The sequence below is a fragment of the Delphinapterus leucas genome, chromosome 7 (genome assembly GCF_059928025.1).
Source record: "Delphinapterus leucas isolate spDelLeu-1000000601 "Yukka" chromosome 7, BTC_Dleu_Yukka2, whole genome shotgun sequence".
NCBI lineage: Eukaryota > Metazoa > Chordata > Mammalia > Artiodactyla > Monodontidae > Delphinapterus > Delphinapterus leucas.
In genome coordinates, this window is record NC_143135.1 from 56060364 (window position 1) to 56077753 (window position 17390).

Here is a 17390-nt window from a genome sequence, read left to right on the forward strand (position 1 = left end):
ACTTAGCGGGGCATAACTGCCGGCCCCTGGCGGGAGGCTGCAGGTAAGAGCTTTCCCAGTGGAGGGAGGTACCTGGTAAGGTGGAAAGGGCCCTGGAGTGTGGGGCCATACGTCGAATCTTGACTCTGCACTGGGGCAAATCACTTCATCTGTGCGGATTTCTAGTTATATCATGCATGTGGCTCACTGTACTATTCCTAGGGAGATGGGTGTGCGTGTGCGCGTGTGTGCGCGTGTGTGTGCGGGGGTGTGTGCGTGTGCGCGTGTGCGCGTGTGTGCGGGTGTGTGTGTGTGTGCACGGGTGTGTGCGTGTGCGTGTGTGTGTGTGTGTGCTGGGGGTGGGCTGGTGAAAAAGAGGAAGAGAGAAAATCAACTTTTTTTCATTTTTGATTTTAGCACCTACAGGTGTGCTCAGCTGTGAAGATACAGCCTCGGACGAGGCCTCCCTCAAGGAATTTGTAGTCTAAGTTGGAAATCAGATATGGGGACATTCAGGTTCCCAGACTGTTAGGAAGGTATCTGTAAAGAAGACAGCAGGGCATCAAAGAAAGGGGAGGTCCATACAACCAAAGGGCTGTCAGGAAAGGTTCCTTAAGTTGCCGAGTTCTAGGCTTTGGAGAATTGAGCAGTCAGCCTCTCTCCTTCATGAACTCCCAGGCCTGAGAGTCAGCCAGCCTGCTGGCGCTGGCCTCCTGAGCCCCCATGTCTATACCAGAGGGGCTTGGCTTTTCCAAGCAGTCATTACAGATAAACATGGAGCTTCCCGGTCAGCAACGTGCACCTGTATCATGCCTTCTAGTTACCAAGCTTTCTAGTTATCTCTCTGGCTATTCTGTTACTAAACCTTTCTGAGTCATGGGACATCCTCCAACCCTGCCCATTTAAGAAAAGGCACGATTCAGGATCACCATCCATTAGCCACCATTCCAAAAATCTCAAAACTCTAAGACTGAAAGGTTTTTTTCTTTCTTAATTAAGACTGAAAGTTTTTTTTTTAAGTCATTATTGAATGTTACAATATTGCTTCTGTTTTATGTCTTGGTTTTTTGGCTGTGAGTCATGGGGGATCTTCGCTCTCCAACCAGGGATGGAACCTGCACCCCCTGCAATGGAAGGTGAAGTCTTAACCACTGGGCCACCAGGGAAGTCCTAAGACTGAAAGTTTTATCAAAACTGTTCTGGTTGCAAAACCTGACCTGAACTGACACGTATCTCAGAGTCTTTTTTTTTTTTTTTTTTTAATCTCACCAGTGTAACTGTTCATATGTTTGACTGCAGAAATATCAATGTATTTGATTACTGTGGGCCATCCCAGCACTCCGGGAATGCTAGGAAAGACACAGTATGTGTACTGTATTTTATTCCTTAAATCTAAAAATTTCTGAATTCTAAAATGCATCTGACTCCAAGGGCTTCATTTAAGGGATTCTTGACCCTATAGATTAAATACCTATTTTATAGGATCTTTCTGCTTAGAGTCCCCTTCACCCCTCATCTGTTAGGAAAACATCTGCAAACATTTCAAATGTCATTGTGAATGAAGGCAGGAAAGAAGGAAGAAATCAATTTGTCTTGCTCCTAGGAGTTTAGGTACTTAGCTTCTCGACATAGCTGGTATAGGGATTTATTTACCAACAAGGGTCTTTAGATGCAAGAGAGTTGCGAAGAGCAGTGAACAAAAATGCCTGAAAACTTCACATGCCCCTATGTCCTTGTCCCTTGGGACTTGGGCAACATACAGACCCAAGCACTGTGGTTGGCATGGAACAACTAACACAGGTTCCATGAAATTCACAGAGAAAGGAGACAAAAGCCTCACTGGATACTTCTGGACAGTGGGAAACAGGCACAATTTTGCCTTCTGATTTCACAAACTGACTTCAAAGGACCCTGGCAGACTCCCTCGGGAATCTGGATAGGTTCCAAATTAAGTTGAATTTTTTGTTTTGTTTTGTTTTAAGAAAACACTTTTGGAAGGAGCTCGCATACATAGCAGTGTTTCCCATTTAGAAAGAAAAATAAACACTCCTCCACTGGACTGGAAGTCAAAACAAAATAATCCCAGCTGCTTAAGACCTGAGAAAGTCACTGAAACTGCTAAACAGCAGTGATGTTGACCAGTGTCACCAGCCTGAGAGATCTGCAAGGTGAGGCAGAAGGGCCCGGAATAGGGGGAAAAGGGAGAAAAAGCCACGGACGGCCTAGCATCCAGGGCTTGGCTCTCATGACGCAGCACCGCAACTTAGTGTCTAAGTCATTGGCCTGACTCATATTTGAAAACTCCCACATGCTCACCAAAACACAACTGAGAGATTTCACTCAATGGCTTCAAACAGACTTGGGATTCAAATCTGGTTCTATGACTTAGAAGCTGTGTGATTTCGGGGAAGTCACTTAATCTCTCTGGCCTGCTATTGCCTCAATGAGACTAAAAATGGCTATGACACAGGACAGACATGAAGATTCAATGAGATTCCCTGAGATCTCATGATTTAATGAGATTAAACGCCTCTCACATAATAGGGGCTTCATCAGGGCTTGTGAGGTGAGTACTAGGAATCCAACAACTAGTAATTTTTTTTAAAAATCAGCTTTTCTTTGGTGGACTTCCCCTTATCTTCTCCAGCTTCCTACTAAGAAGACAGAAATAACAGGATCTGGTATTGAAAAGAAAACAAAACAAGAAATTTGGGTGGGGCTCTAGAATCAGGTAGGCTTGAGTGTGAGTCTCTGCCTGGGCCTCGGTTTCCTGAACAGAGACAAACGGAAGCTCAAAAAAAGATAACGCACGCAAAGAAAAGACTTCTACGTGGAAGGTGCTCCTTACACGTAAATTCTCCCACGTGCTCCTACCTCACCTCAGCTTTTAGAAACGGACAGCTTTCTCTGAGCTATTTATTCCCCGACCCTCTTAAATATTAACCACCAAGGTTTTAAAGCCCTTTTACTTAAGACTTTAGAATGACAACAATTCACGGCACATTTAATATTTATTCTGAAAAGTTTCTGTGGCGGTAGGGACCAAGATCTACTTAATCCGAACCACTTCCTTAGCTTCTCGGCTATGACAAGTTGCTATTTTAGGGAAATCTTTCTTTGTATCTATCAGTGATTTCTAGATGGTTATCCTCGGGGTGGATTAGGATTTTGAAGACAGAAGGAGCTGCTTCCCCTGTTCTCTTTTCTGTGATGCCCCACGCGGCCTCCGTGCTCTTTACATGGGATTTTCGCAGGGCGGTTCTGGGCACCACGGGCCGGGGATCGCAGCCCCGGCAGGAGCAGACACAGCTGGAGGCAGAGGGCCTCTGGGAGCCACTGGAGCGTGCAGCCCAGCTCCCGGAAGGCTGCTTCCCAAAGGGTCAGCCCTCAGAGGAGGGTGCTGAGTCAGCTCTCGCCAAAGGAAACTTTATTTTCACCCTTTAGGCGCCCATTGGGCTGCCTTTGTCATTTAAAATACCTTCTGAAAGAAGTCTCTGGGGAAGCAGGCCTCTAAAGGAGCCAGAGCAATTAACCCATTTAGGGTGGTCTTTAAAGTCTTCAAGTGGTGGAAGAGAATGGAGGGGTGGAGACAGGGAAGGGAGACAGGGACCTCGCATCGTTTACCCTGTTGAACTCCATAGCGTTCCCGACCTCGGGAGGTTTTTCCCATTTCACCTGCGGAGGAGATGAGGCTCTGAGAGGTTAGGTCCTGTGTCCAGGCTCGCACCTCTTGAGACCCAATTTCGGAAGAGTTGACTGTGGCTCTGCTCTCTTGGCTGCACTGTGGTCCTTGCACAGTTTGTACTGCTTGCTCACCCCTTCATTCCCACTCATTAATTATCGCTGCATAAAAGGCATCTGCAAGGCCATGCACCAAACTGTTAAAAGTGGCTAATCTCTGGGAGGAGGGATTACAAGAGAACTTCACTTGCTGCCTTTCTGCATTATTTGAATGTTAGCAAGCATTGTTACTTTTATAATTGACAGAAACAATAGAGGTAATCCCATTAAAATAATTTCACACTCTTCCATGAAAAAAAATCACACGAACCTTAACAAGCACTTATGGGGCACACTATGCGGCAGGGCCCACCCACCCTCACTTGCTAGGGCTGGGTCCACGCCAACACCAGCAGGCCCTTTGGCTCACCGGAGACCACTCAGTTTGGGGTTTCCGGGGACAGGAAGGTGGCAGGCAGAGTCTACCTGTGGGGTGACACTCACTGGCTCTCTCATGACCCACCAAACCCAGAGCAGCGGATCACTAAGGACCCAGACTCTCCCTTCAGGCGTGGGACACATTTATTACCAACCTTTAGAGTGACACACTCAGAGCAAGGCTCCAGGGAAGGACTCTGAAGTGCCTCTAGGTCCCCTGGGGAGCAGGGGTACAGAGGAGTGTAGCTGAGCAGACAGCTATAGGCCAAATTCCCCCCATCTTCCCTGCACATCAATAGCGCAGTAATGCCATCAATTTGCTGCAGAACTTGCAACAACGTGATTGCTCTTATTCAGTTAATTAGCAAAGGGAGAGATTAAGGACTTTAATCTCCTGCCTTCTCTTCTACCTACAAGGCTTATTTACTTAGAAATGAACAAAGAATATCACCATATATATATATTTTTTTCCCAAGTAAATCTTAAGAAGGTTACTGGCTGACACACCTGTCAGCATCACACAGCACTAGGAAAATCAGAGTACCTTAGAAATTGCTCCACCATTGGCAAGATGGGGAAACTGAGGCCTGAAGAGGGACAGTGATTGGCCAAGGACAAACAGCCAGTGAGCTACAGAGCTGGGCCTGGAACCCATTCCAGGTTCCTATTTCTCTGCATGCTTTAAAACATGGGCAGCTAAAAGCTCTAGAGGAGCAATGACACTGACCCGCCAAAAAGGACAATGCCACGCTCAGGAGCACAGAGGAAGAAGGCCCTGGAGGATGGTTTGGTTTCTGGTCACAGATAATGCAGGGCTCAAGATCCTGTCAGAGAGACTTCCCTGGTGGTGCAGTGGTTAAGCCTCTGCGCTCCCAATGCAGGGGGCCCGGGTTCGATCCCTGGTCAGGGAACTAGATCCCACATGCATTCCACAACTAAGAGTTCGCATGCCACAACTAAGGAGCCGGCAAGCTGCAACTAAGGAGCCCGCCTGCCGCAACTAAGACTTGGCACAACCAAATAAATAAATAAATAAAATAAGTAAATATTAAAAAAAAAAAGATCCTGTCAGAAGAGAGACACAGATGTAGAGAACAAATGTATGGATACCAAGGGGGAAAGTGGGGGGAGGCGGTGGGAGGAATTAGGAGATTGGGATTGACACATATACACTATTGATACTATGTATAAAATAGATAACTAATAAGAACATACTGTATAGTACAGGGAACTCTACTCAATGCTCTGTGGTGACCTAAATGGGAGGGAAATCCAAAAAAAAGAGGGGATATATGTATATGTATAACTGATTCACTTTGCTGTATATCAGAAACTAACACAACATTGTAAAGCAACTATACTCCAATACAAATTAATTAAAAAAAAATAGGGACTTCCCTGGTGGCGCAGTGGTTGAGAATCTGCCTGCCAATGCAGGGGACACGGGTTCGATCCCTGGGCCAGGAAGATGCCACATGCCGTGGAGCAACTAAGCCCATGCGCCACAACTACTAAGCCTGTGCTCTAGAGCCCACGAGCCACAACTACTGAGCCCACGTGCCACACCTACTGAAGCCTGCGTGCCTAGAGCCTGTGTTCCGCAACGAGAGAAACCACGGCAATGAGAAGCCCGCGCACCGCAACAGAGTAGCCCCTGCTTGCTGCAACCAGAGAAAGCCCGCGTGCAGCAACGAAGACCCAACACAGCCAAAAATAAATAAATTAATTAAAATAAATAAATAAATAAATAAATAAATAAATAAAATAAAAAAGAAGAGAATCATCAAGGCCAAAGACCTCCTCCCTGAGTTTCAAAGAGGACAGAGGCTGGGAGAGTTCCTGATTAGGGGAGGGAGCTGGGGATAAAACACCTTTCTTTGTCATGGGGGATGGGGTGATGCCTGGAGGGCCTCAGCTCAGTACCCAGAGGAGCTCAGGTCACTTACCATGTGGCCTTCTACACCCTTCCAAGGTTAATGCCTATTTACTGTCCAGGTTCCTCGGTGTAAAAGAGCTGGGGGCAGGATCCCACCAGCTCCCCACCTTGGGTCCTTTGTCCATGTTTTCTCTCTGCCCAGAATGTCCTGGGTTATTAAAGCCCTTGGTTATCTCTACCTGGCACACCCTACTAATTCTTTCAGATCCAGTGAACGCCTCCTCCAGGAAGCATTTCCTGATTTCCTCAGGCGCCTTGAAGGCTCTTCTCCTCAGTCCCCTCCACACCAGGTTCCTATCTCCCTTATCACCTTGGGCTGTAATGATCCCAAGAGAAAAGAAGTCTGACATTCTCTGAGCATTATTAAGTGTCAAGCAGGATGGTGGGAGCTTTCACATAGAGGCTGTCTATAAATTCCCTGGAGGGAGGTGGGTGGTGACTGTGACCATGACTAACCTTTACTAAACTCCTTCTCTATCCCAGGTCCCGTGATGAGCCTTCATCATGAGCTGGGTATCATACTGCCCATGTTATACTTGCTTAAGGAAGCAAGCTTAGAGGCAATGTGCCCTATCCAAAGTCCCACAGCAATAAAGCTTATATTTAATGCAAAGATGTCTGACTGCAGAGCCCGTGGATCCTACCTCATATCTCTCTGAATCTCTGCCTCCTTCTCCAGAACTTGGCCTGAAATTTAGTGCCACACAGGCACTTATTAATAAATGTTTGCAAAATCAACACGCAACCTACAATATTAAGTGAGGAAAGTCTCATTTCCTTTCCTCTTCTTCGATAATCAGGAAATCATGGGCCACTAGGGAGATTCCAAGTTACATCACATATATCACCCCACCCCCCTTGTAGGCTTGAATCTCCTCCAGGCTTTGAATTCTTGCAAAGAAGTGGACTGGCCACTGCTAGACACAGAGACGGTAAGCACCTTGGCCCAGGTCACACAGCACCTGACCGGGGGCTAAAACCTGTGTCTGCTGGCTCCTGGTCAGCCTGGAGTTTGGAGCTATTGCATCGTACCGCCCCCCGCCCCCCAACACACACACCTCTTCTCCTTAAGGGAGTCAGGGGGGCAGAGCTTAGAAGAGGCGTGTGATTATGGGCAGATCCATGCTTAAGCCCAGTGGCTCTTTCTGCAGTCAGCATTCAGCTCTGCAGCTGCCTGGGTCTCCAGGGCCCCGTCTCTGGGCAGTGTGAAAGTCCAAGAACCTCCAGAGCCAGGAGCCTTTCTCTCAGCTTTCTCATGGTCAGTGGGAAAACTATCATACTGGTCTCTTAGGCAGGGTTCCGAGGAAGATCCAATAAAGCAACACGTGACAGTGGCTGGCACAGTCCCTGGCACATAGTAAGTAGTCAGTCGGTGCTATGTTCATTGTAACCATTCTTTTCTTTTCCGGTGTCTATCTTTGTCTCAGTACCTTTGTCCTACTCAGGCTCTACCTGAACTTTCTGTCTCCTTGTGTCTGCCTGTGCATCTCTACCCCTGCAGCTATGTCTGCCAGACGTCTGTCACGGGGGTGGGAACAGGAGCCCTCCACCCCCCGCACACCCCAGCGGCGCAACCAGGCAGTAGCGGGGCTTCCCGAGCCCACCGAGCCCCCCAGGTCCCCGAGAACCCTGAGTGCCCCCATGCGCCAGGCCCTTCCGCCCCTGCAAGCAGCCCAAGCAGACCGATTAATCAGCATCGCCAACGAAAGGAAAAACCAAACCCACAGAAGTTAGAAAGAGAGAGGGACTTACCGTTTGCCGCGACCCCCAGGCTGGCGGAGCCACTTTTAACTAAGAATGAATTAGGGACAAACTCTTCCTCAGAGTCTGAGTCCGGGGTTGGCTGGGCCACACCGTTGCCTAGCAACCGCCTCTGGCTCTCATTGGCCGGAGGGGAAGGGGGCGGGGAGGGGGACTGCTCAATAGGGGTTGATGAAGCGGATGAACAATGCAAGGGAGCACCTGCGAACCACAAACACAAACACAGACAGAAAAAAAAAATAATGAAAATTGGTTTTGAGGCACACGGGGAGGGGGAGGGAGCAAAATAAAACACGCATCAACAGGGGAGGGGGTTCCCAACACAGGCCGATCTACTGCACACGTGGCCCGGGGGCGGGCCTGATGCCTCCTTAAAGTTGGTGCAAACACCTTCTGAAGAGCTGGCCTCGTGCAGAAGTCTGCATGCTTGCAAAGAAGGCGTCCCTCGAAAACCCTTGGGAAGCCCTTCCTGCTTTGCCTGTTCTCTGAGAGAGGTCTGAAAATCTGGGGTCTAGTCCTGGTGGGTCTGTGTCATCTATCAAACAGCTGCCCGCCTCTGAGCTTCAGTGGCCTTGCTGGTAAAATGAGCAGCCGCACTGGGTGATCGCTGAGCCCCTGCAAGCTGGCCATTCTGTGATGTCACCGAACTGAAATAATGTTCTTATTGGTGAGATTTTAATCCAACATGCCTGGAACAGGCTCTGGGCCTCATAAAAGGTAGAGGGAGCTGGAGAGAATGATCCAGAGCCCCCTCCACCGCTGGCATTCCAGGATTTCGACACACTAATCTTTTACTTTTCTAAGAATCTGACATTTTACGATTTTTAAGTCCTGACATTCTCTGCAAACTTCTTACGAGAGCAAGAAATCTAGCAGTCTTTTTCACTTCTGTATGTATCCCCAGAATCTAGCATAGTACCTGGCACATAGTAGGCACTATATAAATATATGCTGAAGAGATAAATTCTAGGTGCCTAACAGACTGGGATTCTTAGGAGTCTCAGCAGACTAGGATTCTTAAGTTCTAATAGTCTCAGATGAAAAAACTGTACCCTATTTAGGACACTAACACTGTGAATTCCAAGATGCACTAAGTTAGGATGTTTGACTGCAAGTTTCTAACATGTCAGGGTTCCATGATTCTAAAAATCCCAGCTTTCTATAGTTTTGTGAGCACACTCCCAACTCTTCAAAAGGAGGAGGTGATGGCTGGCCAGGGACAAGACCTTTGGGGGCAACAATTTGCGGTCCTATCTGTGTCTGGGCTTTAGGCATGTGCAGTACATCATCTACAAGAGAGGGAACACAAGCACAGACACATAAAAGTATACAGTACAAGACAACGCATCCACTTGATAGCAAGGGCTATGTCTTTTTTCCCACCTTGACTGATAGAAGGTTTAAAACATAATCAGATCCATCCAGTTTTTCAGAGGCTGAAACTTAGGAAACATAAGGCAGCCCAGACATGTCATCATAAGATTTGGTAGAGCTCTATGGGGCAGGTGGCAAATAGAGCTGCTGATTGTTGAAAAAAAGCAAAACAAAACAAAGAAGCTTTTTGTGGTCTGTCTACCAAGAGAAGCTCACTCAGTTCAGTCACCATATCTTGCAGGATTTTGCAGGTTCCGTGACTCTCATGTCAACCCTTGAGCCCAACCACGTGTGACAACATTTTATAGAGTTGCTGTGTATGCCATTTGGTTGGTTCATATTAGAAATTCAGTAAGAGCAAGTGAGGCAGCAGGGATCCACGATCACGGTACAATCTCGGGGTAGCTTTTCCATCCGCGTTTTGGTTTACCTAAAAATCTGGGCTATGATTTATCTTAAAATCTTCCCAACCAGTGTTTCCAGTTCACCCTAGGGAGACCTTCCCTGACACCACTTACCACACAGCACTATAGGGATGATCATTCCTTTCTCTGAACTAACCTTTTTTTAGTTCTGTTATCATATTTGCCCTGCTGCATTTGTAGTTATCTGTCGTTCTCTCCTGTATAAGAGCATATGGCACATTCTTGGGATACAGTACATTCTTGGAGTGGGCTTTGGAGTTCAACAGAATTGGGGTTTGCATCACACCATAGCCTCCTATTGGCTGTATGATCTTGGGTAGATTTCTTCCAGTTCCTGATTTATCAGTTGGGAACTCCTCCCCTTTTATAAAGTTATTATAAGGACTAAAGATACTATACTACACCAGCACACAGTATGCTTGAAGAAGCAGAATCCCAGGGTCAGTGCTTACCAAATGTTTATTAAATTGAATGAAAGCACCCCACGAAGAACCCCATTTAAGATTTCCCTTCCTCTACAGTCCCAGTATTGGAAAGATTTTTGTCCGCCAGGCTGCATTTATTAAGCAATATACATTCGTTTCCTCATCTTTTATTAACCAAAGGCACCTTCTAATCCCCAGTCAGGGCTTCTGATGAGCTTGAAATAAACAGCACCATACGATGCTGAGCTGTTAGAATTTCACACAAAGGTTAAGAAACATGATATGTTGTTCCAGGGTACTTGTTACAGCCTCTTCCTGAGTAGATCTGTCAAGCTTTATGAAATAAATAGTTCCCGAACTAGGTAAATTGTTCCGTCACAAACTTCAGAGACCCTGGGCTAAGAACAGCACAGTCCCTCCCACTCCTCACGCCTGTTTCCTCTCCCTTCCATCCAGTCTCCAGGCCTCACCCTGGGCCTCTGGGGTTGCTCTGAATATTCATAACTTAACATTCAAAGGACCTAACAAGGTGCCAGACCCTTGGTAGGCGCACAATGACCCACAAGGTTTCTGTGATGTACAGAAACTACTGGACACATGTTAATTTCCTTCCTCTTATTCATCAGCATCTTTTAATTTAAGTGGTCCCCAAGTGGGGGCACAAAACCATCTCCTGGGTGCAAGAAAATTCTAGAAGTATTTATCTTTTATGTCACCCTTTTCTAATATCTATTTTGTATATGTTTTATAATATATGTAATGCATTTGTGCTCAAAATACACGTAATAAAATGCACTGCTGTATCAATTCGGCATCTACAGAAGCAGGGCAGGTTGTATTAAAAGAATGGGCTCTGGAACCAGACCCTACATTTGAATTCTAGTTGCACTACTTGCTAGTTCCGTAGTAGTGACCTTGGGCAAGTTACTTCACCCTTTGTGACTCAATTTCCTCATCTCTGTAATGGAGATCAAAAAATAAAAAAGAATACCTACGTTACAGAGTTGCTCTGATGACTAAAGGAGTTAAAACAAGCGAAGTCTTGAGAACAGTGTGGCAGCCAGTAAACACCTAATGAACTTTAGATATTAGTATGCATAAATATGTATATATAAAGTGAGGGGCCCTACGTTTCTTTATCTTTTAAGAGCAGTGTGCAACCGTAGAAGTATGGTGAACACTGTTTCATTCCAGAGACATTTCCTAAACACCCACCGAGCAGGCTAGAAGGTGAGGGATATATAAACTGTGAGAGGCGCAGCCCCCAAGGAGCTGGTGGAAGGGGAGGGAGAGTGTCACATGCAGCTGTAAGCAAGGCAGAGGTGGGACCTGTCAGAACAGGATGGAGGTGGGGACCTCACTTCAATTGGAGGAACCAAGGAAGGCTTTCTGGAGCCATAGAGGATTCCAGTGGGAAGAGATGAAGAGATGGGGTCTTGAGCATCCATGGCAGAGAGAGGAATACTCCGCCTCAGGCCCTCATCCTTCACCTGGTCTCAAGCAACCTGCCCACTATCACTTTACCTCTCAAGTCTCATGTGTTACCATTATTAACTTCTCACCGAGGGTGCTGAAATTTGCTGGCCTGCCCTCATTTCCACGCACTCACTGCTCTCTCTTCAGCTCAGGTTCACCGATTTGCACAACTTCAGGGCACCACTGGCATTGAATCTATCTGAATGGCACCCCCTGGAGCACAACTACAAAGTTTTGCCTCTGAGCTTTTGCACATGCTGTCCCTTTTGAGTGTTTCCTTTCCTGTTCCCCTTTCCTCATCACTACCACTCTGTGTGTCTCACTAGCCCCCACTCAGCCTCTGGGCTTATACCTCATGATCATCACCTCCAGGGAGTCTTCCATGATGCCTCAAGCCTGAGTTTGGGTTTGGCGCCCCTCCGGGGGCTCCCGCAGCTCCCTGTACTTTCCCTGTTGCAACACTGCCCACACTGCAGTGTATACTTGTCTGTGGCCACCCACTAGCCTGACTGGCTTGTCCATTACCATATTCTCCAGTGCCCAGCACAGTGTCTGGTACATAGAAAGCACTATAAATATTTGTTAAATGAAGAAAGGATGGAAGGAAGGTAGGAGGGAAGAGGAGGACCTTGATTATAGCACAAAAGGTCTATGTAAAGAGAGAAGTGGGAAATGAGTCTCTGAGTAGCAGGTTTAGGCCTTGAACACAAGGAAAAGGAAATCAGACCATAACTGGGGAGTTACGCAAGTTTTTAAAGCAGGACCATGACAAGACCAGAGCTGTACTTTAGAAGGATCTGCTCTTGAAACTTAAGGCATCTGCTCAGCCACCCAGATCTCCTTTCTAATTGGCTCAGCTCAGCCAGGATGTTCAAAGTCCACATGATCTGGGCTTGCTTTTCAGGTGGGGCCCAGTTGCAGGTTCCTGTAGGCAAAAAAGGATGCCCCATGCCATGGGATTAGGAAATTGGGGTTTGGGGTTGCCTTTCCATGTATCCTGTTCATCAGCTGAAGGGAACTTGGTATTGTAGAATTTTCCACTGTGTCAAAATGAGATGGGATGACTGGAATGTCTCACCTCAACAACCAAGGCGGCCAGTGAAGGGCAGAGGGGAGCCATGCAAGTTTCCTGAGAGGGGGTCTCTCTGAGCCTAGCTCGAGCTTATAGTAGATAAGGGTGGAGAAAGAAAAAAAAAAAACAAAGTGAGAGAGTGCAGACACCCCTGTGGTCGAGGGGTGGGGCTGGGGGAATAAACATTTGCAGAACCCCTTCTGGAGGCCAGGAACGGGGCCAGGTGTTTTACAAGATCTCTTCCTCACAAAAAACAATGCACTGGAAAATCCATCCCCATTTCCGAGGTCAAGAAGTAGAGGCCTACATTTGCCTGTGGTCACAGGACCTGGGTGAGAACCCGCACTGCAGTGCTGTGTCCACTGAGGGGTGTGAATTAAATTTATCAGCCCTGGGGACTTCCCTGGTGGCACAGTGGTTGACAGTCCGCCTGCCGATGCAGGGGACACGGGTTCGTGCCCCGGTCCGGGAAGATCCCACATGCCGCAGAGCGGCTGGGCCCATGAGCCATGGCCGCTGAGCCTGCGCGTCCAGAGCCTGTGCTCTGCAACGAGAGAGGCCGCGACAGTGAGAGGCCTGCGTACCGGGAAAAAAAAAAAAAAAAAGCCACTGTAAAGAGCTTTTGAGGGGAGGCTGAGAGTACGCTTGCAAGGAACCTGGGAGTCTCAAGGTGAGGGCTCAACCAACATGGATTCCCTCTGCCATCCCTCCAGCTGTAGGTCTTCGAAAGTAAGAACAGGGTGATTTGGGGGAATAAATAATGACAGATCTGCAAGGCTGCCAATGACACCTTTATCAATATGCATCGCTTACTGACATCATATAAGAGGAAAAGTGTTAGGGAGATGGACAGGATATATGAAAGGAGCACATGACAGGGGAGTCCTGAGATCTACAGAAAGAGCCATTTCAGTCCCTCACACCTCTGTGTGCATTGATGGTAGCTTTCCTTAGCGTCTGAGACGTAACCTATAACCAGGGCAAGCTGGTGCTCAAGGAAGAGCCTCTAGCATTCTGGATTCTGAGTTGTCTTTGGAATACATCATGAGACTAAAGTGTGAAGGGCTAGCTGATGGACGAGTTTATTACTCTGTCAAAGAAAAGAAGACCATTAACAAAATGCACTTTTTTACACTTTTCTCAGCAGTCCTGAGAAATCCATCTAAACACCCAAACGGAACCTTACTGATCTCCATGAGACCCCATCTAGGCTCCAGTGGGGAAAGTCATGGCCTGCTCACACAGTGGGGAAGTGTGAGTCCTAGCTGTGAAACCAGAGCACGAGCTGTATGCTGCAGGGAGCCCCTGGGTTAAGGGAAGAGCCTCCTAATAACCTTCGAACCAGCAGCCCCGCATTGTAGAAGCTTGTTATAAAATGCTTAGCATAGTGCCCAGTAAACGGCAATTACTTAGTAAATGATACCTAGAAAATACCAAAACAAAACCTGTAGACCTAAACAGGTAGCTCATCTCAATGGAACCCTGAGCTGATGGATTCATCCTTCCCGTGAAGCCTGGCTGTGTTTCACCTCTTCAGTCTCCCTTCTAGAAATACTCAAGCCCCCCCCACTTAAAACCAAATGCATTCGCTCTCTCCTCATGAGCCAACCTCATATCTATTGCCTCTTCACAGGGCAGCCAGTTGCTCCACTGAATAAGGAAAACCTTATTCAGTTCTGAGCAGAGGATGGGGCATTAAGGGAAACTTGGATCTCCTTCCGATATGAAGGTCTGAGGCTGCCAGAGGACCAGGAACTCCACTGCAGGGATAGCGTGTCCTGCTTTTGATGGCAGTGAGTGATGGTCACGCCTGTAGCTGAAACAACCCAGCCTGCCCAGCAGGGACCACAGCTGCTCATCTCTGTGTCCTGGCCTGGCTCAGAGTCTCAGCTTAGAAAAGGTCTGCAGAACCAGTTCCCACCGTTATTTTAAATGGATTGAAATCCACTGTGGCAAGCATCTCAAAGTGCTGAAAATCTGAAGCTACAGCACTAGAGGGACCATTTGTTCTGCTTTGCCAGTGAGAGCCCCAACTGACATCTGTTATCCTGCAACGATTAATCATAGTGCCCTGCCTTTACTCTAAAGATGTCCTGATTTGGACAATTATATGGCCACCCCATTTGAGGGCAGTATAGATTCGGTTCCATATCAGAGGCTATAGTCTGCTGCAACAGACTAGGGGTCAAGAGATCTGGGTGCAGGTCAACAGTGTGCTGTGGCATCATGGGCAGGGCCTCTGGCCTCTCTGGCCCTCACATTCCCACTTGGGGAGTTGGAGCAGAATACCCTAAGGTTCTTTCGTGGTCCAACATTCTACAAGATAGGAGTAACAGTAGTACATACCTCAAGGGGTTGTTTTGAGGATTAAAGGAGACTGTGGAAAAAATGCAGGATAAAAACGATTTCATTTATAATGAAAAGTTAGGCCCTTTCGGTATAGTGAGTGCTCGTAAGACATTTATAGACTAAATGAATTTGTATAAATGCATTCCTATACAGAAGATTGGCTGAAAAAAATCTTTAACGATGGTTATCACTGATATGGGCAATTTTTAATTTTTAAAATATGTCTTCAAAATTCTCTACATTGAGCATATATAGTTATCTTTATACTTTTAAAAATTATTTTTTAAAACTTCAGGAGAAAATGAAATAATAAATGTGACAATACCTGGCATCTAGTAGGTGCTAAAATAGATGTTGGTTTTAAATACAAACAAGATTCTATGCACTGATATTGGTAATATAATTTGATATAGTTGATTTTTAAAATGTGAAAAGCTTTTAATTGAGCAATTCCACTTCTAGGAATTTACCCTAGAACACAATTATGACGTTTCAGAAGATTTATTTATAAGGGTATTCATCACAACATCGTTTGTAATAGTCAAAAGTAAAATTAAAAAAAATGTTAAAGAGGAAAAACATCCTTTATGTTAAAAAGTGACTAATTATGTAAATTAAGGCATATCAGTAGAATGTTAATATGTAGACATTATAAGCCATGTTTGTAAAGAATGTTTAAGGACCTGGGAAATAGGATATTAAAAAAGCATGGGGCAAAACTGTATAAAAAATAACTGTGACATTTGTTTGAGTGTGTGTGTGTGTGTGTGTGTGTGTGTGTGTGTGTGTGTGTAATTAACAAAAATGTTAATGCCTGTTATCTTAGGGCAGTAGAATTATGAATAAATTTTATTTATTTTTTATATTTTTTTATATTTTCTAATTCTTTCAAGGAACAAATGTGATAATAAGATTTTTTTTAAAGTTATTTTAAAAAGAAGAAAACACACACACAGAAAGAAGCAAAGACAGCAGCTTCTGCTTTGTGTCCCTCATGGGATGAGCCTGGCAGAAGCACAGCCTCCTGGGTCCAAAGTCGCCTTCTTTTCCAGCCCATTAAATCTTTGTGGGTCTTACTCCCCAAGCAGGGCAGCTCCCACTAAGTCAACTCTCCTCTCCTCGACAGTGGTTATTTTCAGAAGCAGGTCTGGGGCCATCTGTCTCTGTGACTTATGTTGGGAAAATAGTCTCTGGAAAACAGGACACAGTAAATTTCTCAGGCTCAGCTCATTTGATCTCCAGCTCTCCTCCTCACAGGTTTCTCAGGGCCAGGTTTTTTTTTTTTTTTTTTTTTTTGGTTTTGTTTTTTTTTTAAGCATTCACCAGGAAAGGAACTCTGCTTTCACCTGCCCACCTGGGGAAGCCCAGTGACTCGTGTACCTTCCACATCAACACCGAATAAAGAGTGACTTAGGTCTCTCTGGTCTTCCCACAAGGATGACCTGTCCGCTGCCTGCTAGTTTGTTTGATACAGGTATATTAAATGAGGACATTCAATGATTTTTTTTGTAATAACAGCTTTATTGAGGTATAAATACATACCATGCAAGTCACCCATGTAAAGTGTACGATTCAATGGCATTAAGTATATTCACAGAGTAGTCCAACCATCACAATACATTTTAGAATATTTCCATCACCCCAAAAAGAAACCACACAGTCATTAACAGTCACTCCTCATTTCCTTCCAACCCTCTGCAGCCCTGGACAATTACTAATCTACTTTCTGTCTCTACAGATTTGCCTATTCTGGACATTTTATATAAATGGAATTATATAATATGTGCTCTTTTGTGACTGTCTTCTTTTACTGAATATAATGTTTTCAAGGTTCATCTATGTTGTAACACAGATCAGGATGACATTTCATTTTATTGCTGAATGACATTGCATGGTACAGATGTACCGTATTTTATTTATCCATTCTTCAGTTGATGGAAACTCTACTTTTTGGCTCTTCCAAATAATGCTGCTACAAACATTTGCGTACAAGTTTTTGTGTGGACACATGCTTTCATTTCTCTCAGTATACGGCTAAGAGTGGAATTGCTGGATTGTACGGTAACTGTGTTCGACCTCTTGATGAACTGCTGGATCGTTTTCCAAAGTGGCTGCACCATTTTACATTCCCATCTGCCGTGTTTGAGGGTTCCAATTTCTCCATATCCTTGCCAATACTTGTTATTGTCCGTCCTTTTGATTATAGCCAGCCTAGTGGGTGTGAAGTGGCATCTCATTGTGGTTTTTGAGTTGCATTTCCTAATGGCTAACAATGTTGAGCATCTTCTCATGTGCTTATTGGCCATTTTTGTGTCTTCTTTGGAGAAATGTCTATTCAGATCACTTGCCCGTTTGTAAATTGAGTTGTCTTTTTTTTATTATTGAGTGGCAGGCATTGATTTTTTCATCAAATATTTATTTTGTGCCTACCTTGC

The 17390-nt window shown here is 45.7% G+C and overlaps 1 protein-coding gene across 1 annotated transcript in view; it reads right to left on the minus strand.

Annotated features, from left to right (window-relative positions):
• Nucleotides 1–17390, minus strand: part of TENM4 (teneurin transmembrane protein 4) — a 385057-nt gene that overhangs the window by 282556 nt on the left and 85111 nt on the right. The window contains exon 3 of the mRNA XM_022593930.2: nucleotides 7826–8035. Coding sequence (XP_022449638.2) covers nucleotides 7826–8035 — 210 coding nt within the window. The remainder of the gene's footprint in view (nucleotides 1–7825; nucleotides 8036–17390) is intronic.